General features: G+C 37.8%; 1 protein-coding gene across 10 annotated transcripts in view; it reads left to right on the top strand.

The window, feature by feature from the left end:
• dysc (whirlin protein dyschronic) overlaps nucleotides 1-27325 on the top strand; it is a 250246-nt gene that overhangs the window by 51706 nt on the left and 171215 nt on the right. For 9 of the 10 annotated variants that reach the window (XM_087353899.1, XM_087353902.1, XM_087353903.1 and 6 more), the window contains exons 1-3: nucleotides 5616-5723; nucleotides 16432-17116; nucleotides 24478-24608. In XM_087353899.1, coding sequence (XP_087210025.1) covers nucleotides 16450-17116; nucleotides 24478-24608 — 798 coding nt within the window. In that variant the 5' untranslated portion in view covers nucleotides 5616-5723; nucleotides 16432-16449. Of the gene's footprint in view, nucleotides 1-5615; nucleotides 5724-16431; nucleotides 17117-24477; nucleotides 24609-27325 lie in introns of those variants that run through there. The other variant, XM_087353900.1, reaches the window with a different exon arrangement.

The raw sequence follows: 27325 nt of genomic DNA on the forward strand, positions 1-27325 counted from the left end.
CTCCTAGCCTTCCCCTTGAAAATTCCACCGGCCAAAAACTATTGCGCCGACTATACGTCCGATTCATATTTAGGCCTTGACTTTACTGCATGTAAACTATGCGAGATTGTTTACCAAGTTCTGTATAATGGACGGTGAATTCATGCAAAAGGCATTCCTCCTTTAATGAAATTCCACAACATATTCTTCGTACACTTTTACACTCATGGCATTCTCCGATAACAAAGTCACATGCGGAAATGAGAACCAGCTAGCTCAGAAAAGAACTCGTATAACATCTCACTAAGAACAACAATATTGCCACGTGAATTTATCAGGTGTCTTTCATCTGTTGTCTTCCTACAAGCAGGTAATAAATCTTTAAGCAAGAATTTAAGGCGTTTTCTTACTACAAAATAAACAATACTTCGTAGAACCACCCAGCTACTTGTTAGGGAACTAGAAGTTCCAACACCATAGCCTTTACCATCACAAAGGTCCTTAACTGGATATCACCCTGAACCGTTTCAGTTAAGTTTCTGTTATTGGTGATAATGACAGAAGGTGAAACTTTCAGGAAAATGTTCATATTAGAAATGTAGAGACAGACCCGGCCATGCTGTTCTGTGGGTCCCGAACCTGACCCGGTAGGCAAATCATGTGCGCATGCGTAATCTCCCATTTTTACGAGTTGAGAACATTAGCCTTTAGTACAAATATATTTCTGACATGTCATTATTGTTCTCCGCTGCTTCTCTGTCAATTTAGTTGTTTTTAAATTACTATTTTATAACGCACAGTGTTATAAAGTATGAACAGTAAAGTATACACAGAGTAGAACAAACACGGCATTTTCTGGTCTGCTAGTAGTGCATCACGTGACATCTCAGCCCGCATACGTCACAGGGGCGGTGAGGGGAGCGGAAGTAGTATTTTTTTTTTGCGTGCTGTGACTGGTCCTATCAGTGGGAAAATGACGTTCTCTTGTTTTAGCTGTATGCCTTGCAGCTAAAGCGCGTGTCTGGACAAAGCAAGAGGGAGCCATCAGACTTGGACGCCCGATATCCGGAATTATATTCAGCTTGTCCACAAGTTTGTTTACATAATTTAAGACATCAAAATTCCTCCACAGTAACTCAACAGAAGTTCACTATTTTGTTCCTAGAGGACACAACTTCTGTTGTTAATATAGATGGAGCTGCGGTTTCCACGGGGACTTGAAAATCAGAGACGATGTTCAGCTGTTTGTCACTCATGCATTGTTAATGATTAGCATCATGTGTTGTGTGTGACGGGGAATAAAAGTTTCTTCCTTGACTGAAGCTTGTTACTCACAGAATTTATAAGTAATAAAATTGTATGTGGCGCGTGGAGGAGGAACTGGGTAGAAAAGTTCATTCTCGAATATCCTGTTGGTGTTTGCCATCTTGTAATTGGACATATTCTCTGCGTTGGAGGCAGGTAAATAAATAAATGAACGAATTCGAAGTTTAGTATCCTCAGTTATGTTGCGGATTGTCAATAAATTCTTCATCTAGTGATCACTAGTATCAAACCTCTATCTTTCATTGTCGCATTTCCTCGATTTTTTAGAAGTATTTTTTTACTTTTGAGTTTTTGAAATCGGAGGGTGTCTTGCATTTTATGGCGTCTAAAAATCGATGTGGAAAAAATATAATATGTGACTAAAGCGTAAGGAAATTCTTCATGTCCGTAACACTAGTCATGGGACAATAAATACAAAAATAGCTACAAAGAAAATGAATACAAAGAAGTATTATGTTTTGAATAATGGCGATTTCTATTGTAATATCCTACATAATTTTCCCCGTAAAACCTATTCTAAGTCGACGTGCGTCTTATAATAGATGGCGTCTTGAAATCGAGGAAATATGGCATTTCCGTTTCTCTCACTCCATGAAACGTTTTGCCATCTAATCAGGTTAGTCCATGTGAAAACAATGGCAGAAATTAATGAAATGTTAGACTGATAATATTTAACTCACTTTGACGTACTTATTTATTTATTTATTTATGTTGCTTTTCTCACGACGTTAATGTTGACTTCAGCATAACCCTATATTTTATCGGATTCGAAATTTGATAACGGCTTCTATAGTACTGAAATAATCTCCATTGACTATATACATTCTATACACCCTAAAACAATCAGCTGTTTCATCATGAAATTAGGCCTTTGTTTTATTAATATGAAATACTGTAGCACGCAACGTTTGTGATGACTGCATTCAAGAAGCCGAGAAAATTAGCATTATGCTGTTCTTGGCATTAGAACGCCTTATGTGAATATTTTATCCGACCTTCATGTATTTCAGAATGAAAGCATAGGAAGGTTCGATGTTTAGTTCTTAACTTTCTTTATGGGGGTTCTCAATATGACTGTGATACTGAAGACATGTAACTTTTATCAGTACCAGAAGAATCACATCGCATTCTTGAAAATGAAGATTTGACTGACAGTTGACCTCCGAACAGCGACGTAAAGAACTAAAACATCAGACCCACAAATCTGCAACTACGTTCATTTGCGTGCAGCGACCACGTAGTTTGTCGGGGAATATTGCAGCAACTAAAAAGTTTGTAAATTCAGATGACGCATTGCTTTTCACTCGAATGTCGTTAGTGAAACAATGACCTATGTGATATTGAGTGAAGAACGAATTTGAATGTCGGTATAGTCCAAAGTGTATACATTTCCTATCTTGTTTATCTCTCAATTCATTATATCTTTGGCGGTTTGGATGTGTCTAAGTTGATATTAAGTCTCTCAATGCACTTTTATGGAGTCTGTGATAACATGAAAATGGCTATTTATATGCGGCCTTTGCCCTGGTAGATTTATTAAACATTTGTTGATGTTTTATGTGTTTTATGTTGAAGTTTTGCATGGATGTGAAATTACTGACTGAGGAACAGAAATCGAACTTATCCAGATTAGTTTTGAGAAGACTATTCGACCCACTACATAAACGCGGAAATTGGAACAAATTATATGATTAGGAAATTGTTAGTGTGCACACTTTAGACAAAATTATATATGCGTTTATATTTTGAAGGTTCAGATTGGTTGGACATGTAGAATGTGTTAAGAAGGTAAATACATAAAACACTTCGATTGGAACAAGAAGAAGAAAGAGCTCATCAGAAGGAAAATATTTAAATTAATTTTCATTAATGTTTTCGGGATGTGAAATAAAGAAAGCGGCTCAGAATCCAATCCAGAGGCGGTCGTAAAGTTTCCAGCTACTTGTTCGGGAAATTACCTGTGCTTTGGTTATGAATGGCGAAGTTCTCGTGGCCAATTTAAAATTCCTCAGGCCACGTATTAATTATTCATGCCTACAGCACCTGGCATTGATCCGTGTCTAGGTGAGGCGAAACACGTGCGTTCGTGTTGCAGACACAAAGGGAGGGACAACTAGCATTACCCATGTCATTGCGTTCTGCAGACTTGCGTTCAAAATATTTGTTCTTAAGCCTGCCAAATTCTTCATTTCACCATTGCAAAAAATGCTCGCGTACACACGAGTAGACGTAGATGTGAAAGACTTCATTATGTTTTTGTGTGTTGATGCTATATGTTGATTCATGCAATACGTATACAACTTAATGGTATATAAGTGTCTGTGAGTATACCATTTGTGTTACTTATAGAAAGTTATGGCATTTTACATTGATTAAAATATATAAATTTAATTCGATGCGGTAGTATCGCATGAAAATCTGCACATGTGGCAGATAATTTTATTTCTCAAATTAAATTACGTACACCTTAATTAAAGCACTGTCATTGTCCGAATATTATGAGGCTGTGGTATTGCAGTACAAATAAGCAGATGAACATTAAAAGTGGTTCTACTTTGGTGACTAAAATCAAGGAATGAATAATTCATTATATCACTTTATAAGAAATTAATAGTTAGTTAGGTCTGCCTTATGTGAAACGTGCTTTATGAATAGTGGCTTAAAGCAGGGGTCGGCAAACTACGGCCCGCGGGCCAAATCCGGCCCGCCGCCTCTTTTTATACGGCCCGCGAGCTAAGAACGGATTTTACATATTTAAATTCTTTGAAATTACAAATTGCTTTGTGCATTTCCCATGCTGTCAAAAATTAAAAGAAGAAGTGAAATCTCCATTCCCGCACAAATTTGCAGTGGATCTATTTTGTGAACTCAAACTACAGTTCCAGCAACGTTTTTCGGATCTTGATGCAAGTGTAGAAGCCATTTTCATATTTCAAAATCCATTTGACTGTACAATTGAGAAGCTGCCACCTAACCTTCAATTGGAAGTGATTAATCTGCAGTGTGATCACATGCTAAAAAGCAAATTTCAAGAGAAGAATCTAACAGAATTCTATAAATGTCTTCCAAGCGATGAATACGGTCAATTAAGATCATATGCTCGGGGATTTATATCTGTATTTGGCAGCGCCTACCTGTGTGAAAAGACATTTTCAAAGATGAAATATGTAAAATCTCAATACAGGTCAGCATTAACGGATAAACATTTACAATCAATTTTGATGATAGGGAGTACTGAATTTAAACCTCAGTTTGGTGAAATGTTATCTCATAACAGGAAATTCCATTCTTCACATTAGTAGAGCTGTATTTCAAACAATTGTAGTCTACTTAATATTATTACGTTACATTTTGTTAAATAAATTTTTTAATACTTGGTTTTTTCTTGTTACATAAGTAGGCTTACCTATATAAGTATCCTCGAGTTTGCCTCTTGGCCCGCAGAGCCTAAAATATTTACTATTTGGCCCTTTAGAAAAAATGTTTGCCGACCCCTGGCTTAAAGGGATAGAAGTAAAGTTGCGCGGTGTTGGAACGGTCTGCTGTTTACTCTTATAGAAAATGATGTTTTTCCCGTTTTTATGTTTATGTCACAAACTGGGGCGTACTTTCATTACATACGCACAAAAGAGAGAATGTAAGAGGGTAGTAGTCGTTGGTTTTCATGGGCTCCATTGAAGATTTCACTTTCAACTAATTAATGAGGATTTGCCGACTGGCGGCAAACATTCTTCCATGCCTAGACCAGGCAGTTCAAAAAGTCATGTCGTGTGGTTGAAATTTGGGCTGACTATTAAATGTCGGTGACGAAGAAATCGTTAACGATGCTGGATTAGACACTTCTTTAAACGTGAACTACGTATGGAGATAATCTTTTGGTAGATTTGAATATAGAAGAAAGAACTGGCTTCAGGAATGTTTTCATAAGGACACAAGCGATTTTCAATGTTGCTACAAAAGGCTGTTTTAAAAATATAATTCTTCAACATATTTTGGCTTGTTCACATTCTGAGCACGTCTCTTGGAGTTAGCTCAGGTGTTTAGAAACACGTCATCACTTCCAAACGTTGCATCTTGTTTTCCATTTGCAACGGAAAACAAGTAACACCAAATAATTGTTTTCGGACTTTATGGAAACGCAAGCGATTCTAGGATGAAATTTGTTTTTGAAACACTGTTTATAGGTGTCTATGTTTTGTCAAGATTGGTAGTACTCACTGGATCTTAGATTGCTTCTTACGTCATTATTTCGGTTGGACTACGTTTTTACGTGGAAGTGGACTACCTGCTGCGTTCTGGATGAAGCGGAATGAGTTTGATGAGCAGAACCAGTATCGCATTACGTGAGTACAGTTGGACTGACGAGCCTGATTGTGATGTCTCGTTCCTGTTTAGGCAGTCAACATGGACAAATCGAAGTAAGAAAGTAGCAGCGTATGAGAGTCTAAATTTAAGGTTACATTTACACATTTTATGAGCAATTAAATCGGATAGCTCTTTCATAGTCGTACACAAGTCTCTCTCGTTTTATAGGCCTGTAACATTTGATTTGTGCTATTTTATAGTAAAAATATTTTATTCTCTATACCAGTGGTATTTAACCTGGGGTATGCGTAACCCCGAGGGTACGCGAAGACATCTTAAGGGGTACGTGAAATTTAAAAAAAAATTATTTTATGATAAACACCGAATAATCAGTAATGTAATTTATTTAATTTATTTTAGATGTAGATTATATACTATGTATAACTTGAATTATACGCCAACATCTTTGGGGGTACAAAGTTGAAGAGAAATTATATTTGGGGGGTAGGCGAACAAAAAAGTTTGAATACCACTGCTCTATACAACTGCCTTCAAATTTATGTTTGGTTTAGGTAAATTTATTGTTTTTGTAAAGTTGAGTAAGGCGGGGTAAAGAGGACATCACTTATTATAAACGTAAGAAGTTTCAATGTGAAGAATTTATGATAACTTCAGAATCAGAATTTTGGCATCTTTTTGATAGTAAAATTTTTTTGTGAAATTTTGAGTTGAGATATCGAATGTTAATCACTCCAATTTTAGATTTGTTAAATTAAACGGAAACGAAAAAAAAAGTCAGAAATGTTTCGCGATAACCGATCGGATTGGCCCCAATTTTGTGTAATCTGAACTGTTGTTACGACACATTTATTATTCACGGTCAATTGAATGCACGTGTATTTCACTATTGGCCATTTTAATACACGATAGCGCCGATAGACTGCGCGTGCGACATGCTGACGATCTACCTAGCATCACACCTTGTTATAGTCGGCGCAGTAGTTTTTGGCTGGTGGAATTTTCAAGGGGAAGGCTAGGAGCGAGTCACTTGTGCGATAGTATAATGCTGACTGCACCGAGGAGCTTATCGGACTGAACGCCCAAACAAAAGAAATGCACTGACCGTGCCACCTCAGGTACACAGACTAGGCCCGTCCGCCAGCTTCTCCACCGGCCAAAAACTACTGCGCCGACTATACAGCAGTATTTACTCGGAAGCAATTAGCTACGGGCGATATGTTTTATCTCCTGTGGTCACACCAAAGCAAATTTTTAAAATGTCGGTCAGTTAGCCTGTATGATTATTATATAATTGTCATTAACCTAATGTTATTGTTCTTCAGTAGCCTTACTACCTGTTATGTTGCCCTGCAACACAGTGGTTTATTGGATGGTGTAGTAAGCAGTTACAAACAACCGCGCCCTCCCTCATGGCGATGAGCGATATGTATCGCGCGTTGATGTAGCAGAAATGTTGCTTTCGACAGGTATCGCCTGTCACTGAGCGAATTCGATATCGCTGCCATTCCAGTGAACGCTTGACATTGCAATGTACGCTATTTATATAATCAACATGTGTGCTATTTATTGCTTCGGTGTGAATCTTGTCCAATAGGACTGTATTTGGAAAAGTAATGCTGAAAAGAATGTAGCACTCATCGGATAAAATTACCTCAATTGTACTCCATTCATATCGGCAGACTTCTCTTTTTGTTCTGTATTTAATTTATTCATCCGTTGTAACTTCGGTAGAATATTTTTATGGAAACTTGCAGAATTATACAACAGTCCATTTGATCCCACATGTGAATGTGTCACGTGACTGACCCTGATCAATACCATCCTTCATTCCGTCGCGTCGTAATTAGGTTTACCACGAGACATATTTTGTGTTCTTGCAGGTACGCAGGTAATTGTCAGTCACACTGTTGATTTTATGTTGTTGCAGAGGACAATTATTTTGTAACTAAGCATTGTGTTGCGGTTTATTTTTAAACACTGTTATGTTATGGTTCTTGAGATGATAACGTTGCGTCATATTGTGATATAATAAATATATATTGTTTAAATCTTATCCGTCTAAAGTCATATTGAGCATGATGTACATATACAGAACAACATCGAATATGTTATTAAAATGGAATAAAATCTGGAAAAGAACATCGTTTGATATCTGATAAACATCTGATAAAAATATACGCTAAAATAATATATAGAAATTGTATTTAAGAAATTGTATTTAAGTTATTATTGATTTGAATCTTTATATAATTATATACACCTGAAGATAGTTCTTTTAGGAACTGAAACATGTCGTGAAAAATGATGGTCTAATGTAAATCGAATATTTCGATAAAGAACATCATTTAATATTTTAAATATTTTAAATGTTAATTATTGTAATATTTTAATATTTAATAAGAATTTATTGTGATTAGACGGACAAGATTTAAACAATATATAGTTATGGTTCTTGTTGACGGACAATATTACTGTTTAGCAAAGCACAAGTAATATAGGATTTGAGACTTTCGCGGCGAGTACAATCAATAAAATCTTCTCGGGCAATCAGCCGCGTTAGCTGGTTACCGTAGTAAACCGACGTTTCGGGAACAAACTGGACCCAGTCATATCAGAACTCTGAAGATGGGGACAGAGTTTGTTCCCGAAACGTCGGTTTACTACGGTAACCAGCTAAAGCGGCTGATTGCCCGAGAAGATTTTATTGAAAACACAAGTAAGTTACAAAGCCGGAGAAGTGCAGTTTACCCAACTTCTCAAAATAAATTCATACTAGAACAAGACAACGGCTGTGCTGTGTGGGAAGTTTTAAGATGGTTTAAACTGCTAAGATACGTTGGACTACCGCATACGTGGATCCGAGAACTGGATGAGGTCTTTGGTAAAACAAATCTTTTGTGAACGGATAGGTTAAGAGACCCAGACGTAATACGGAAGAAAAGCATTGAAATTGACCTTAAAAGTATTGAGTGGGCTGTGATGATACGCGCTGTATTGAACGTCTTTATACACATGTAAAACTCTTCGTCGATGTTTTCATTATTTATTGAAGTACAGACTATATTTAGGTGTCCAGGAAAGATTATGGTCTGTACTTCCCATTGTGAATTAAGGTTTAGGAGGATCGTTAAAATATAATGAACGTTAAAAATAGCGAATGTTACAAAATTGTACAAACAACAGTTGCTTCGTGCGGACGGCTTGATAGAAGTAAGTAGTGAATATAACAGACGCTCATGAACGCCGTATTTATAAATCGCATACGTATAAGCCTGCAGGTGGAACTCGGTAAATCTTACGAATAAATGTTGTGATATAAAACACCAAGGATATTAGTAAAACTTTTTTGTTGTAGAGTTTTGTGTTACTGTAAATTTCTGTTAAATGAATCTTGCCTCCTTTTAACAATTTTAATTTTTAATTTTTCTTTATTTATTATTTTTTCTTATTTTCTTTATTTTATGTCTGCGTTGTGTTCTTATTACACCTATTCTGTCGAGAAAGTGAGAGAAAGATACTGAAGGCAATTTCTGTCTTTGAACGAGATAGTTTTGAGGCGTGATTGTACACTTTCATATAATTGTATTTGAATTATAAAAAATTTCTCCCGAATTACTATCTTCTGCTTTTTTCTTACAATAATGTTGGAATCAACACTCTAATTGGCGTCTTTCAGAAATGGAACAGTTCCTAACATTTTATTAAGCAGATGGTTTTATTTCGGGAGCTACCAAGCTGGACTATGCGGTTGCCATATTAACTGCACAGCACTGAAGAACAACTGATGCAGTTGTCACCACAGCTGGTAGCCGTGACCTTGACCTAGGTAGGTACCAACCACGCCCTTCGGCCAGATGCTCGTAATTGTTTCCATGTGTGATTTGTGCCGAGGTTGTCGTGGTTACAGAGCATCATATTGTTCAGTGGCGTTGTACTACCGCTTTGATTATGAAAGGAACTCGCCGAATTGCATTTCTTCAACATGTGGTTGTCATTTCCATAAATAATGTAGGTCAGTGAGACTTGAGTTCTCACGGCAGCGAGTCTGAAGATGACTTTGTATTCTGAGTTGTAGCGCTTCGTAGTCTGGTCGATGTTTACAAACGATTCATCGATTATACCTCAAATCGGACTGCTTACTGTTGTTACATTGTTGTACGTACTTTGTTCTGTGAATTGTTTTTAAACCAATAATAAGTCGACTAATAGAATTTAATTGGAATCAGTGAAGTAACAGGCAACATTTTCCCACTGAAAAAATTATAGTAAATTGTCAACTTTTCAATAGCACGCTGACAGATATTACTTGTCGCCACTCGACGTTGACGTCACATGTTTAGGTGGAAATCAGGTAAATAGGAATCTTGTCTTTAAATGCGATTTTTAAACTGATTTGGTTGTATGTTAAGTGATGTGTTGATTATAATTTGAAAATACGGGTGTGGGGAGAAAATGTCTTTATTGTATTAAGGTACTATCTCAGCATTTTCTCTTTTAAAGTTGACAGAAGGAAAGGACATTAGAATAAATTGTGGCGTGGAGAGGAGAGGGTAAGCTTTGGAATGTGGAGATGGAGAGGCTTGGTTGTTAGACGACGTACTGACGTAGAAGTGGAAGAGTCTTGGGGAGAAAGAAGGAAGGAAATGGAAAATCACGTTTAGCAAAATCTCCTTCGGATGAAAATTCAGCTGCGAGTTCAGAATGCCAGTGGGATGAGTTACGTCTTATGTAGACCTGTTTAGAAAACTTGGATTGTACAACCTTGATCATTATTTGTTTTACATTTCCTTTACACAAATGGATGTGTCCGCCTGCTTGTTTTATTTCCGAAAATTTTATAGGTATTTCGATAAAATGTAATATGAGGTAAACTACACCAAAATATCAGGAGGATTATATTTTTATTTTTTTTAAAATATAAAATCTTGTTTACCTGAGTCTCAAATCAAACTTCATAGACTAGGCTTATTTTCACAAACACTAATTGTATAAGAAGTTGGTAAGATAAGACAAAATTTACCACTGGAAGCCTTAGATGATTATTTGTAAAATTTTAAAAATGGAGAATTTTAAACGTAAAGCAAATACGATTTCGTTATGAATTTATTAATGTTAATTGTGTTTAGCTGTGCAATAATGCCCTTGTGTATACATCAAATAGGTATTAAGATTAATAAGGTGTTCTATCTAAGAATTAGTTTTGAAAATATATGTATTTATTGCAGTGAATATTGTATTTATATTTTCTGGCTGTAGAAGTTATTAAGAGATTAGCGCAAAGCAGGAATGCAGAAATTTGGCATCAAAGTTGGATTATATATTTCTAAACCAAAGAAAATCAGGATCAAATGTCATGTGGAATGTTTCAGTTATAAGGTAGACAAAGCTTAGAACTGGAGTATCAGCAGTTTAATCTAATGGATATTCCTCTCGCTTGTGTGACCACATTGATCCGGAATTGTTTACGTTAAGCCGCTATGAAATATGGTCTAACCCAATTAGACTGCGTATATATTGGTCGTGGCACGGACTCTGTGGGTCAATAATCACACCCAAGTCCTACGAGGTTCATGTCGTTAAGAGTGATTCCGATTTACACCTCCAGACAGTGTCCTTGTGGGGAAACACCACGTCCCAATTCAGTTGACTGCTGTCATGACATTTCTCAAAATCTGAGTTCTGATTTAGTTTTCACAAATGAATTTTTGTGTTGCGCAGACCCGAAACGTCATACCTTATTGTAACGTGAATTTTATTAGTGCTGTTTTATGGAAATAACGTATTACGTTACTCTCATAAAAAATGCTGATATTTGCCAGCATTCTTCACCTTTGCGGTTTAAAGGGCATTCCAGAATACTTTATGTAGCTGGCACCAGGGCTGTGGAGTCCGAGTCGGAAGCAATTTTAGGCCGGAGTCGGTAAAAATGTACCGACTCCAACTCCGGCCTAACGCTTAGGGAGATTCGACGACGCGTTGAGCCACATGGTGTGGGAATAATTCTTTGTAACTTTGGCTCTGGTACCTTAAGAATACAAACTGTCTGCAAATCAACCGATTTCTGCAATAACCATTAGACTTATATTTAAATATAGGTTATAAGTCTAAAAAGTAGCCTGATGATTCACGTGGTTGTGATGAAATCTCTTATGGTGCCATTTACCATTTTAGTATAATATTAATACATATGGAGCTTTTATGAAGGATTCAGAGGTTTTAGTACTGACTTCACAGCCCTGGCTGGCAGTTAATTATTTTTAAAGTTACGAATTACTTAAGTGACTAAGCTAAGTAACTATCATAGGACAATGGATGTGTTTTCTTGTTGTTCTTCTACTTGGCAGTTAAATAATTTGTTCTTTTTAATTTGCGTTTTTGCTTTGCAGTTTTTGTTTCAATTGTACTCTGCCTCTTCCTGTTCTCGTACTTTGTTATAACTTTATTCCCTACATTCTTTATCGCTTATTTTCGTGTTTTACCTTCTGTATCGTAATTTTAATCTCATTTTATTTACTTATTCGCTCTTCATTATCATTCCCCCTCACATTCCTTTATCTCATTAAAATTTTATTCTGTTTATTCCTTATTCTCTCTCCTGTTCTCATTTCCTCTTCTTTTTTATCCTCTTCGCTCTTTCGAATTATCCTTCTGTACTTTATCCCACTGTTTCTCGTTCTTTATCTAAATTTCCTCTGCTGTGGTTTTCTTCAGCTCCTACGCACCCTGTACGTCCATTGCCACTGTTCTTTGAACTTGGGAAGTCTTTGCGCACAATGAAGTTAGACGATCCTCGAAACTGTATCTCTTTCACAGTGCTGATGAGTCGCCGTTTGCCTGACATTAGGTTCGTAATTTATTGCATCGTATGTTCGAACGCAGTCACTTTTACCTGTCACAGTTTTTGTGTCCCTGAGAAAACACGTGCTCGTAGCTGACGTAAGATTCGGGACACTATATATATATATATATATATATATATATATATATTGAATAGATGTGCGATTTAAAGTTCTTCTCTGCTTCAGAATTTAAATTTTAGTTTATTGGGGCTGCGTGCTTAAAAAGTCTTCTGTGTACTACTTTTGCTTAAAGATTTCTTCTTTCGCTAACAGGACCATCTTTTTTAGTGTTCTGTCAGACGACAGGTCCATTTGAACAGGATCCTTCCATCCTTTTCTCGGACTGGGACCTGTTCATATACGTTCTTGGCAGATGATCCAGAAGTGGTTTGCCATTGCCTTCTTCTGTGTGAATGGAGTAATTGTTGGGATGCCATGGAGGAAAACTCCGTGTTGCCTAGACCACGGCCTTGCTCAACACAAGTTATAAATTCGGGCACCGCCGGGAATCGAACCCGAGACCCCAGGATTACAAGGCCATGTTCTAACCGCTAGACCACCGTGACTTATTAACAGGACCATAGGACGTATAATTTATGCTGTTGAAACATCACAAGTAGTTGGCACTAATTGTTGACAGCGAAAGGTGTTCTTACCTTGTTACTTCCAAACACAAAAGACGTCATACCTGAAGAGCCCATACTTCTAATCGAGATATCTCGTGCCTAGCGTTGAAAGGATTAAAAGTCTTCAGTGCTGACATAAATATACTTTAACTACGGCGCAGGCATTGAATTGTCCAATCTGTAAAATTAAAATTATTTTTTTAAGTATCATATAATTTTGTGATTGATCCATACACAGAATGTCTTCAGCCTCTGTTGGCAATACTACGAATGATAGTCTAGATGAGATTTCAGGATCTCACGGCGGAAAATATGAAAATGATTGTCATCTTAGTTGTGTCATGTGGTATGGTAGACTTTTGCTGACCTTTTGGTTGCTGTGAAGTTTTCTTCCGCTTTTAATTTACATTTTAAAGAAATGTTACAAATGTACTTTCGAAAAGATTTCTGATGCTAATGCTATAATAAATTGTGTAACTGTTCAGGACAAAGAATAATTCTCGTCAACTTTGACTGGACATACGCCAAGCCTGTAAGTATATGATCACGACCTATTTTAAGATAGCTCTTCTATCATATAAATTTCCTAGACATTTTGGGGAAAACTACATAAATCCTAAAATTGTTTGTAACATGAGAAGTTTCGTATAGGCAAAGACATTGGTAGACTACAGGTACGGATGTGGTAACCATTAATAACAGAACTTTTATATTTAAACGATTACATTTATCGAGATTATCGTAATTTCGAAAACAACAGTGTTCAAACATTTGCTAAAACGGGAATCACTATCAATATCAATAAACCGTTACACGGAAGACATAGTGCAAATGTTAATATCTACCCTCGCGCGTACATAATCCAGTTTTATCTCTCCGGAGATTGCGTGCATTGGATATAAATTATTTTCGTGTTTGTTGGGAAATTCTTTAACAGCTTTCAACGGCCCACTTTCGTGTATTTTGTGCAGAAGATAAGGCCGCAGGGTTTATTAGTACTTGTGTATATATGGGGCTATTTTGTCTGTAAATCACCCAAATTTTGCCCCCAATCTTTGATTTCAGACAGTATAAATATAAAAGACTGAAACCAACTCGATGTTGCACGGTCTTCCTTGAGAAAGTGACAGTCACGGAGATGGTAAATAATTTCCTTGCTTTTATAAAACATAAATGTTTCACAAATGCTAGGAATTGGTTCCTGTATTGAGTAATTCGGATTTAAAAACACTTCTACATCTTATTTGTCTAATAATAACTTTTTAATGTTATCCTCTATCTAAGCCTAGGTCTTCTAAGCTGGTAATTTACGTCATGTTCTCCAAGTAAAAACTGTGTTTACTTTGGCATTTGCCCCTTGTCTGTTACATGTCTTGTCTGTTTCGTCAGCATTGATTACGTCACAGTAACATCAGCTATCAGCACAAAATATGCGACCTGTTTGTTGGCTATGAAGTTCTCCGCCATATTTCATAGCGCCACCCGGCCTCCGATTAAACATAATTGCTCACTCCTGCTTTATAACTAATTCAGTCATAGTTAACATGAAGTTGACTTGCACTACAATAAGCAGAAAGTCACGGTCTGCTCATTATTATTATTTATTTAGTGTTCTGTCTGATGACAGGTCCATATGAACAGGATCCTTCCATCCTTTTCTCGGACTGGGACCTGTTCACATACGTTCTTGGCAGATGATCCAGAAGTGGTTTGCCATTGCCTTCTTCTGTGTGTGAATGGAGTAATTGTTGGGATGCCACGGAGAAACCGGGGAAGCCCCCGGAGGAAGACTCCGTGTTGCCTTGCCCAACACAAGTTATAAATTCGGGCACCGCCGGGAATCGAACCCGAGACCCCAGGATTACAAGGCCAGCGTTCTGACCGCTAGACCACCGTGGCGAACGGTCTGCTCATTAGATAACCTTAATTCGTTTCCAGGCATTAAGTTTAGGTTTTTACTCTAACTTCTACCGAATAGGTCCGGGTGTAGTCCATCCTAGGATTGGAAAAGTAACTGATTTATCTTTCGGAGGTAAAGACAGTTGTAGCTTTTAGCTGTTAGTTATTTTTATCTGGAGTCGCATCCTTTCCAAATGCTGAGCACAAGGTCCGCTATATGCGAAACTGTGACTTTATTTAGTCTAATTGATTTATTAATGAATAATAATGCTTTGATCATGAGTTGAAAACTTTTTGGGGTCACACAGTGACAGCTCAAATTATTTGATTTGTATCAATGGTACCAACATAAACGTTATTTTGTGTGTCAGCATTTTTTACGAATTTTCCACTTGGTCTCTTCTACACTTTTCTTTGTTATTCTCGTTTGCATTTCTGTGATAACAAGGCGGCTTACCTCACGCAAATTTCCATCATTACACGCGTTTGTAGCCTCGACATGGTACAATGGAGCCGTTCTTTTGACTTGATCACTTGTTGCATGCCCGCCCTGCCCTTATTGATGACGCAAAGCAGAATTATAAAGCGTCTAATATTTTATCTAAAGAAGAAAACAATCAAACGTCAGTTTCAATGGAAGAGTGGCACAATTTACTGATGATTTTTCCTAAACCTGCGCATCATTGCGTTAATGTAAAGCTGTCCCACTATACGCCATGTAGGCGCTTGGGGTGAGTGGAGGTGTAGCTCCTCCCTTTCTTGACCTCGGCACTAGATGGGGGTGAGTGGTTAGCATCACGCCGCGGCCGGCTTTACCCCCGGGAAGGGACCCCGGTACCCATTGTAGAGGAGGCTGGGTGGGCCCCAGAGCCGGTCTGGACGCAGAGGCCAGAGGAAAAATCCTCTGCCCCCGTCGGGGATCGAACCCCGGCCGTCCAGCCCGTAGCTAGTCACTATACTGACTGAGCTATCCCGGCTCCATGCGTTAATGTAACTTTGTCATATTCTGTAGCTCTGAATCACGCGTGATTTTCAAGTATTTACTTGATTTTGCTCAAAACAAATAAATATTTTTACAAGATTTCTGTCTTCTGGGTTGTTGCGCCGTGTAGTATGGTGGACGTCCACCAACGTTTCAGAACCAGAAGACAGTATCTTCAGACTCATCGCTGTGAAAACCCCAAATCCTACATAAATATTGGCTGTTATGATCTAGGTTTGTGTAGTAGTTGGGACGATCAGAGGCAGGAACGTAAACCTATTGTTGAATCCGACGATCCATGACCTCTGGAAAGTAGAACTACCATAGAAATGCATTAACAGAAAATGTTTTTTTAATAGGAACCAGCATCGAAAGGGTTAACGGGACTTTTGTCACAGAACTTTGTTAGGCACCATTGAAATTTGTAATGAATGTCCGTACGGTGTGTATGCAGGTGGTCACGTGACGCTGGATGGCGGACGAGGAAGAGTACGGTGAACTGGCAGAGATCAACTTGTCTCAGTATGGTGGCCGCTGGGGACGGAGTCCAGGCGGGGGCAGTGTCAGCGTCATTAACAGCCCACACCACCTTCACAACTCCACGTCCCGCTTCTCGTCACAGCCCCCTCACCAGCCCTCCCACCGAGCGGGGAGTTATGAGGCAGAGGACATACTGTACTCCCGGGGAGGCGGTTCCTCCCGCGGGCGATCGGGCCTTTACTACTCCCCACCCGGAACTTCCTACACTATTGTGGAACGTCCCACCACCGCTCCCACTCCGGGCAAGCACCCGCGCGGCACGTATCTGGGTTCCTCCGCCACGTTCAACAACGCCCGGGCGAACCATCACCACCACCACCACCACCACGCGGGTTCGAACGGAAAGAAACCGCCCATATCCCCGGAACAGGTGCTGAGGTACTTTGGGTCGGGGGGCGGCGGCAGTGCGAGCAACAAGATGACTCACCACGCGGCGGTAGGGAGGAGAAGCGCGGTGTCCAGCCCCGCAAGCAGCCCGCAGCAGCACCACCATAATCTCAACATGCACCAGGACCTGGTGGTGCGGACTGTCAACATGATGCGGCCTCCGGAGACATCCCACGGCTTCGGGATCTGCGTTAAGGGCGGGAAGGATTCGGGTAAGTTCTCCGACCGCAGGAAACCCTTTCACTAGCAAACAAAGCCATAATCGTCAAATTTCAGAACACGTTCAATAAATAAATAAATATGTAGACGAGGACATTGATCTCTTACCCACGAGTATTAGGTGGTTGTGTGAATTGCAAGTTCTGGGTCATGAACAAGATGAAGAAGTGGCACGCCAGATAGGCAGGTTTGTAAGTCAATGGCCTGAACCTGAGCGCGTTTACTGGCCAGGGTATCAATTTAGAAAATAAATATAGTTTCTGTAAGTGTAAGCTTGAGGCAAGGCAGATAAATTATTTTGTACTACATTTATGATTTAGAACAGTTAAGATGTTAATTTATTTAGCTGGTTTGGCCCAGGGGGCGGAGGGTGAGTTGGTCGGGATACGAGATCCACCGACCACCATGGTGAAGTGACATCAAAGGGGTAGAAATATGCGTTAATGTTTTCTAACATCAGGCCAGTTTTTACCATAATGGTCTCCAGTTTAGAAAATTACATTCTTCAAAAACTGTTCAACTTCTCATTTGTAATTTTATATTGCACAGTGAATGGGGGTGGGGGTGGGAAGGTACGAGATGTGAAAAGTGGGGTCGGTAGTGATGCACTGCGTCTGTTATCTTACGCCAGCCTTATTGCTACCGTAGGTCCGGATCTCTCAGAGAACAACTTTGCGATTTGGTAAAAAAAAAAGGTACTTTCACCGTCGTATTTGAACGCATATTGGAATGAAATATTAAAAATATTAAATATTGAGGCTCTTACGGTGAAGAACATATTGATAATGGTCTTCTGCGTTCTTATTCCGTGTTACTCTGAAGATGTCGGTATACACTTACAAGACCACACAGTATCAAAACCCATAAGACCACTTTCAGCATCATAAGAATTAGACACGCAGTCTACTTGTGATTCTGTCATAGGGATTAGTGGCCTACTGGACAATTCGCGTACAAATCTCGGCACTTTGTTGCGTATGACATTATCGTCATCCCACACCGCAGATTTATATGACAATATTACGTGTCAGGAACAATACAGCTTCAGAGTAACAAGGTTAGTCTTGACAGAAGAAATTTGTGAGGAGATTGCGTAAACAGTGAGCGAATTTCACTTCCTTAGATTGATATTGGCTCTGACGTTCTGCCAAGCCACTCCCCAGAACTTCGTAGTGTGCTTCTGTATCGTTTGTATCTGGTATCGTGGGATGTCACTCTACATCCCCCCATGGTTTCTAACATTTCGTTATCCTTTAGGAATGATATCCCTCTGAGAGCTCGTTTCCAGAGAATTCCTCTTCTTCAGATCTCCTTCCAGAACCGTTGTCATTGAAAGTCACTGAGGAAGGAGAATTATGTAACTAATAATGCAATGATGATGTTAAAACATGTTGGACCCTAAATATCAATATCTTTGGGACATTTAGACTGAATTTAACTTCATATATATATATATATATATATATATATATATATATATATATATAACTTAAGTTTATATTCACGTTTGAGAAAGAAACTGTATTTAGCCCTCTTCGTATATTAGATTATAGCCTCTAAATAAATTAAAATTATTTTCTTATACTGAACGATGTTATACTTCATATTTGCTCTAGGTATTAGTACAGTAAGTAACTAACGTACATTTTTGCGACAAATATTAAGTTACTTGTTTCTTTTTTGTCTAACATTTCGGTTAGTGCCAAAGATTTTAACGTATTTATATTTCGATGTATTGCTATCTAATTGGAGTACTAACGAACCTAACTTAATACGAAGAAACAAATATCAGTTGTATGTTCCCTTTATGAAGTACTTTGTACAGGGCGATTCATCAGTGTTACAGAAGTGTGATTCTTGACGGAAAGTGGTCAACATTTATTGTGAGGTGTCCCAAAATTTACACAAATATTAAGTTATTCTTAGGAAAAATTAAATTTTCTATGCACAATGGCGACATTGTTTACTGTCACTCCAACAAGTCGGTGGTTTGACACAGATTGTTTTTGAATTCGTCGCTCTATTCAGTTGTTTGTGTAACAAGCATCGTGACGTTTTCAACATTGCAGGGTGTGTTTATTGTTTAACATTTTTTTTGAACACAGTCTTACGAAGCAGTTAAATATGACGGTACATTAGCATCAAGAAAGTGTCCCTCATGTGCGTCGTTTGTGAGATGCAGAGAAAAATTGAAGGTAGTTCTGATGATGGCAGGTCCGGTAGCACGAAACACAAACGAGTTTATGGAGGGGTCTGCGTTTGACGGGAGATAGGAGTTAGGCGGCCGGTTTTGTTTTGGTACATTTGGCAGGATTTTGGCCACAGTCGCCTTGGAGGTATTTTCACATTTAATTTACTGTTCAAAACGTTTTTAAACTTAGCATTTTCAATGCGACTTACAAAGATAAAGCTGCAATAAGATGTAATTTAACACAGAAAACGTTAATTCCCCTTAACTTTGACTGATCATTCTACGCTAGTATGTATAATAAACATAATACTTAGTTTTCGGTTACGTAAATTCATGTAGCATTTCGTAAAACGTACTGGAAACTCAGTGAATGGTACTTGAATGCCACGCGTCTCTTAACAAATCCATTTTCTGATCAAAACACCTTTCACTGTTTGATATTCGCTCAGTGGGAATACCAAGTTATAAGCGACAGTTTTCCTTTAACGAGGTATCTGATAGTGGAAGCTTGGAACAAAGGAGAACCGTTAAGCTTATACCGCAGTTAAAAGCTCTCGAGTGTATAGTGACGTTGGTTTAAAGCTCTGTTGGAATAGTTATAGACGAAATACGTAAAAGAGTTTTATTTTCCTCAATTTATAACTTTTGTCAGATGTAAGTTGAAATAGAATATATTATAAGAAATATTATACAAAATTGTGTAATTAAAAATATTTTTACCTGGTATTACAAACATACTCCAAGTAATCGTGCTTGTATGGGAAGATTTGATCCTATACTTGAGCACCGAGACATGAAGGTGTGTAGGAGCATGGAGGTAAATCTCTACGCATTGTACACATGGACACTAAATGGAAGAGAGTAGTCAGTCTGACGCTCTGGCCGATTTGCAACTGGGGAAAGTCCTAATGGATAGTTTGGGAGTAACCATAGTTTAAGATGGCTGTCTTGTGGGTTGTAGCACTATGTAGCCTGGTAGAAGTTTATCAGCGTTTTAAAGGTCCATGCTGCCTCTGTCATCAGAGCGATGACTTCTACCACACTTCACAGATGCATTAAGGAAAGAAGATTGTTTTATCGTAGTAGAGAATAGTTATTTTTCATTCTTAATTTTATTTTCTCGGAACAGGCGTAATTTATATTTTCAAACCAAAAAAATAATACTGTTAATATTTCTGTTGCCTGTGTTAATTGTTTCGCCATTTCTTCGTAGTCTTATACGGATCGTAATATTAGAGAAGAGATGTGTTTAAATTGTAAGTTCCCTGGTGATTTTAGTACGAACCATTATTATTTAATTATTTGAGGCTGAGGTTTGTCTAAAAGTAAATAATATATAAGAAATCAGTCCGCACCCCAAAGAAAATACAACACTTCATTACAAAGATCGATTGGTTAATGCTATTTAAGTAAATAATTGCTGTTTACTTAGAGCATCATACATGACCTATAAATACAAAATGCTCAGTTATTGGTTCTTAAAGCAAGTGGCACAGTGTTTATCACGTCTTCCGACCCACCGTTCATTATCCTTATCAATTATCGACAATGAGAAATACGAATAGACGGAATACATCAGCATTAGGCCACAATTTCCTGTTACCATGGTAACCAGGTTATCCGTAGTATGCGACGTAACAGAATTAAAAACAGATTCCGAATTTTGACTATTCTCGAGATCTCATGAACAGGTAAAGGATGTGTTACTGTAGTTTGTAAGATTTACAATAATCTGAAGGCTGGTAAAACAACATTTCCCTTTTACCCCTTCATTCTGCCACCGCCCAAATGTAGGAGGACTGGTAATATTTGTGATGCTGTGTCTCAAACATTGTTTTCTCTCCTTTGCTTCGGAAACTGACAGATGTCGACGGTGAGTTGTATACTACACTTTTCATTCTTTTGTTGTTGTGATTTCTGTAATATATTTTTATCACTGATGTATTTATTATTATTATTATTTTGGCTATATTCTATTTAGTTTCCTGCATGATGGTGCTTATATACTGCCATCTTTGTGCTGATTTTTTTTCTAACGTTACCCAGACCTGAAACTGGAAAAAAATTAACGTCCGCGTTGATCTTTTATTAGAGAATGGTCCCCTTTCCATTCGTTCTATTCATTGAGTTCTATATAAAGCCTGACGCAGTTGTCTCTGAAGCTAATTATTTACACAGACATTGTTTCTGTACGAAGACATCTGCCCTTCCCTGTGTTCACCTATGTCTTGCTAGTTTAGTTCATTTACATCCAGGTTTGTACAAACATTCTTCAGTGACCCCCTAATTCTACAATCTTCGTACATTCTGTAATTTTCTTAATAGAGTACGGGCCCATTAATTTGCAGAAATTGTAGATTGATGACCGTATTTACAAGAATTTGCCACTCGAAAGTATCCTGATTGAGTTAAGTCAGTTTATATTCTGACCCTATCTTATAGGCTAGTCTTAGGAGTAATCGAGTGTTGTCTTCTGTTAAGGATTTTCACTCAGATTTTGTTATACATTTTTATTTGTACCTGTCCTCCTTATTTCATCATTCTTTTCTTAACCACTCAAGTTAAAGGAAAGGTAAAAGTTGTAAAGTTTATCATTAACATAATTTTCCCAGAACCAGAGCTTTCATGTTAACTATACTAGCCCGGCTAGCACTCTGAAACAAGAAATTCCATCGATTTAAAATTTCGCAATATTTTTTGTGCGCATGTGCCATATTGTGACTTCTGGTTCTGCATCATTTAAGATGCGCAATTTATATTCCCAGTTGCCAGCATTTTCACGACCCCTGCCTTGGGTCTCCTCCGCCACTGAATTTTCCAAATTCTGTATCACCCCTCCTTTTGGTCAGGTCTTACCCTGAGAAATCTTCGCACTTTTAGCTCGCTTAAAGCTGGATCCACGTTTGCTCATTCTGCTGTAACGAAGCGCACCACGTCAAGACCGGCTCACAACGTAACGTTGGCCACGTATCTATCCATCTGGTGTTGGGGTTATGAATGCGTGGAGTTTTGCCTCAGTTTTCACTGATGATGTATCGCTTAGGTACGGGGAGAGATTACTGATCAGTAGCGCATGACAAAAATCAGTTTGTGTGTTGTTTGTTTTGGTTAAAAATGTTAATTCTCTTGAAAAGTAAGATCTTAGAAGAAGTGGCAAACTACATGCTCAGGAAGCTTACATATTTAAACAAGTCAGAAACCAAATTGTTAGCAGTTTTCTATTTTGTCGATCTGTGAATTTGAATAAATCAACACTGCGTGTAGTGAGAGCGGAACTATAATTATGAGGTCTGCCACAAAAATATCGAGACTGATGCTGTAAGTAGGCAAACAATTATGGTGAAGGCGAAATAAGCAGAACATATTTGACCCTGATCTGTCCTCTACCAGTGACGCAAGTTTCAACTTGTTTGATTCACTCAGTAGCAGTGGACTAGTATTTTTGTACAGATGTGTTTTTACTCTCGGCTGGAAAATGTCTGACTGCAAAAGTGAACAACGAGTTAACATCAAGTTTCTAGTTAAACTGAAGAAATCAGCGACGGAAACTTTTCAATTATTGACTGAGGCTTACGGTGAAGATTGCATGTCTCGTGTACGCGTTTTTGAATGGCACAAACGATTTTCGGAAGGCAGAGAATGCGTGAAAGATGATAATCGCCCAGGACGTCCACGCACAGCTGTTACCGATCACAACATTGAAAAAGTGCGAGATGTGATTCGAAAAGACCGAAGGTTGAGTGTTCGAGCAGTAGCTGAGAAAGTCAATTTGGACAAGGAAAGTGTTCGACGAATTCTAAGGGAAGATTTGAATATGACAAAGGTTTGTGCAAAAATGGTTCCAAAAATTCTGTCAGATGATCAAAAAGAACGTCGCAACGAATAGTGTTGCATCGTTTGCAGCAGTGTGTTAACTCAGAAGGGAACTATTTTGAAGGCGATCGCAGTTGATTTTCTGAATTTGTTAAATAAAAAGAGTTACAGGCACTGTCTGGTTTTTTTTTGTGGTAGACCTTGTATAATATGGTTTTACTTCCATTCTTTCTGTTTTTTTACCAATCCATTATACATTAATCAAAATTTTATGTGACGCTATATAGTCTGAGTTTCTGACAGTGTTGTTAAATAAATCACAAATAAATAATATCAGTAATGATAATGATTACGGTAATAATTGTGAACATAAACAACGCTATTATTACAAAAGGAGATGGTGATATTATGGAACCCTGCGGGCAAGATGTAACCCTAAACTTAGAGGAATCTATCGGACCACCTATTTAAACAACCAACACGGTCATCAGGAGGGCTGATAGACTCCATCTTGGGACGACGAGTCATAATTCTTCATTTGCGTTTATTGTAAACAGCAGTTTAAAATTTTAAATGATTTTTTTTGTGAAACCTTATTAAAATACACCAGTCCCATTCATAAAATACAATAATATATTATCGCTGTCTTCTGGGTTGTAGCACTAAACAACAGTACAGGATGAAATATAATACAATTTCGATAATAATAAAAGTAAAACATTACAAATACAAACAAATAAATGGAACTAAATATATAAATGTACCATATTTTTAATAATAATAATTTAAATCAATTTATTGAATAATAATTCACAAGTAATTGGTCTAAATAATATGCCTAAGTAATATAATAATTCAATTCATTTATTAGTGTGCATGACAAGGCCAATTACAGTCAGGCACAAAACAAGTCAATAACTATAAAACAATACATAGATTACACACAAAATAAAATATTAATACTAAATAAAAACAAACAATAAAAAACCAAAAACTTACAAAATGAAGTACTCAAAATATTGAGAAAAAGGAAAAATACAATAATTTCCTCAATTCAATTGTTTATTTATTAAGTATTATATAATACAAAAAAAGAGAAAAAAGAAAGAAAAACGACATAGTAAAAGTAAATGGGCTAAATAATATACGTAAGCGAAATATGCTCCTTATTAAAGATGTAGATGAGCTGACAGACTGCACAGGCAGCAACAACACACCTAATAATACAATATTTCGCCACCAAGTTTAATGGCTGGTGACAGGAAACGGAAGTAACAACTCCATCATTCCATTAGACAGTCTCTGACATCAGTTGTCTCACAGGCCTATTAAAGCTGGTACCCATTTCAGGAGTCGGGGTTTACATCTCGAGGGTGGAGGAGGGCAGTGTGGCGGAAAGAGCTGGGTTGCGGCCCGGAGATACCATTCTCGAGGTCAACGGAACACCCTTTTCCACCATCTCCCACGAGGAAGCTCTGAAGGTAGGCTTCAAGGTCATACTTTTTCCTTTAACCTTTTCTGTGTACGTTTATTCATTACAATGCTTAATAACGACAGCAGAGGATTCTGTGAAACACTAAAGGGATATTTGTGATAAGAGGCATGTGATTCTACGCGAGATTTTACGTATGACATACAAGTCAGTTCAGTAGTAGAAGCAAATGATATTCCAAGAGGTTGGTTGTAGGAAGTTCTAGGAAATTCATGTATACGAAAACAGGCATAATATGAATGTATAATTACATTTTTTATTATTATTAGTGTTCTGTCTGACGACAGGTCCATATATTATGAACAGGATCTTTCCATCCTCTTCAGGTTGTCAGGGACCTGCTCATACATATATACATTCTTGGCAGATGATCAGAAGTGGTTTGCCATTGCCTTCTTCTGTGTGTGAATGGAGTAATTGTTGGGATGCCACGGAGAAACCGGGGAAGCCCCCGGAGGAAAACTCCGTAATGCTCAACACAAATTATAAATTCGGGCACCGCCGGGAATCGAACCCGGAACCCCAGGATTGCAAGGCTAGTGTTCTGACCGCTAGACCACCGTGGTGGCTAATAATTACGTTATTGTAGGTTTTGTTCATATAGGGATGGAGTACATTCACATGATGGTGTTTGCTAAAGTATAAATACGATATTATTTGAAGTAAACAGTTTTCTGTATATTATCCATCGTCCAATACTAAATAAAATGAATAAAATCCACGACGTTTCGGAGATAGGAATTAGCTCTATCGATTGGGCCCAACTGAGTGGGTATATCTGAAGACGGAGATAGAGTCTCATTTCCGAAACGTCGTGGATTTTATTTAGTATTGGACGATGGATAATATCCAGAAAACTGTTCACTTCAACAACGCACCATCGTCACAAACTTTTAGAACCGAGCTACGATATTATTTGTAATTGTTATTGAGTACTTAATTACTGTGTTACGTTATGTATTCCTGACTCATAAATAGTTCTGTTTTAAAAGCACTGAACATTCAGATTGGATAAGTATTAAATTTTTAATTTATGTACCTTTCGTAATTTTAGGCGTGCTCAAATAACATGTAGCTTCCGAATTTAAATTCATTACTTGCACGTTATTAAAATGCTTAGGCTTAATATAAAATTGGAAATTATATAAAAAGTTTTTATTTTCCTTCTTGTCTAGGTCTCGTAATTCCTATCGAAATTACGAGACCTGCAAATTGGTAATGCAGACAGAGACTTTGGTTACCAGATTCAGATACTCCGATGTTTTCATGCGATGACAACTAGATAATGTTCTGGCCCGTACCATTTTGTGTTAAGGTTCTGACATGCATAATGCAACGAAACGTACCAGACATTCGCATGGATGGCAGTTGTGCGGTTGTATAGTGACGTTGGTTACGTCACCGCGCTCCTCCAGATACAAGATGAGAGCGTTGACGTGGCGAACACGGTTCTCACGCCCTTCGGTGGAAAAGTTTGGGTTTGGGAATGAATGTGATTCTCGTATCAGTTGCTGAAAAGGAAATTGTACGGGTCATATAACACATCTCGAGAAATGTATAAGCCGATATATTTGACTGCTGTAATCTTTGCGCGGAATATATAAAACGAACGTAAAAGTTTACCATGCACGTCCGTCAGCCCGTGTGCTTCACAGAAACTATGGACAGATTTAGATAAAGATTGGTTTCGGTATTATAAACCAATAATTGTTGAGATAATTTGATTTGTTTGAATGTCGGCCCATTTTGACATCTAATTCGTACGTAAAATCTCATAACGAAGTTACAATAAATGAGCACCGTAGGTAGTTCACATTTTTGCTTTTATCTTAAGCTCGGTTCTATTAGACTGCGATTTGTTGCTGCATTCATCATGGCGTCCGTCCGTCCGCCCACACTTGGAAAAGAGAGTTGGCATCAGTTTCTCTCACTGTCTCACGTGCTACGCAGTTGTGAGAAAGAGCCTTATAACTCAGAAACCGAATCTTGTTGTTGTGAACACGAGCTTTTTCCTCTTAAAGGCTTTATGTGCACTTTAGAGAGAAGATGGCAATCGATTTCTTAAACTCGTGAGATTTTCGTTTCTTGCTGTGACAAGTATGAAGATGACTATCACGCTTAACAATCCTGAAGACAGCCATGTTTTTTAAACTCGATAAGGGATGTTGTTGATAGCTGAACAAGACTTCGATAACATGTACAGTACGTAGCTTTCAAGTGGTTAGCACTCCTATTTCGTATTTCGTAGGCCCCCAAGGTCATCAGAAGCAGTTATAATGATGGTTTCGTTGAAGTTACAGGATGCGAAATTAATATAGGTGAAAGCTGGAGAAGAGATACAGACGGAGGTAATAATAAATATAATAACCATTTCCTGTTGAATTTCAACGCGACGTTTACACTGATGCAGATACAAAGCTAAGCTAAAATTAAATTATTTGGTTATTCCGTCAAATCACAATGTATTTAAAATAAGATAATTAAAATAATTAAAATATCATTCTGTGTTCCATATCGAATAATCGATTTACAATTGGAACAGTTACAACATGTTTCGGTTTTATTAAACCATCATCAGGTGTAAAATTATATTAAATTTAAAACTCAATTACAATTATTTACAATTTTTTCGTAGTGTAGTTTTTTGGAGGTCGTGTCCAGATATTTTCATATAATGGATCAACTAAGCTACTCACCGATCTGAGT

This window comes from Zootermopsis nevadensis, unplaced genomic scaffold (genome assembly GCF_977971745.1).
Source record: "Zootermopsis nevadensis isolate Lab colony 2312 unplaced genomic scaffold, Znev_1.0 Znev_ptg000022l, whole genome shotgun sequence".
NCBI classification, from domain to species: domain Eukaryota; kingdom Metazoa; phylum Arthropoda; class Insecta; order Blattodea; family Termopsidae; genus Zootermopsis; species Zootermopsis nevadensis.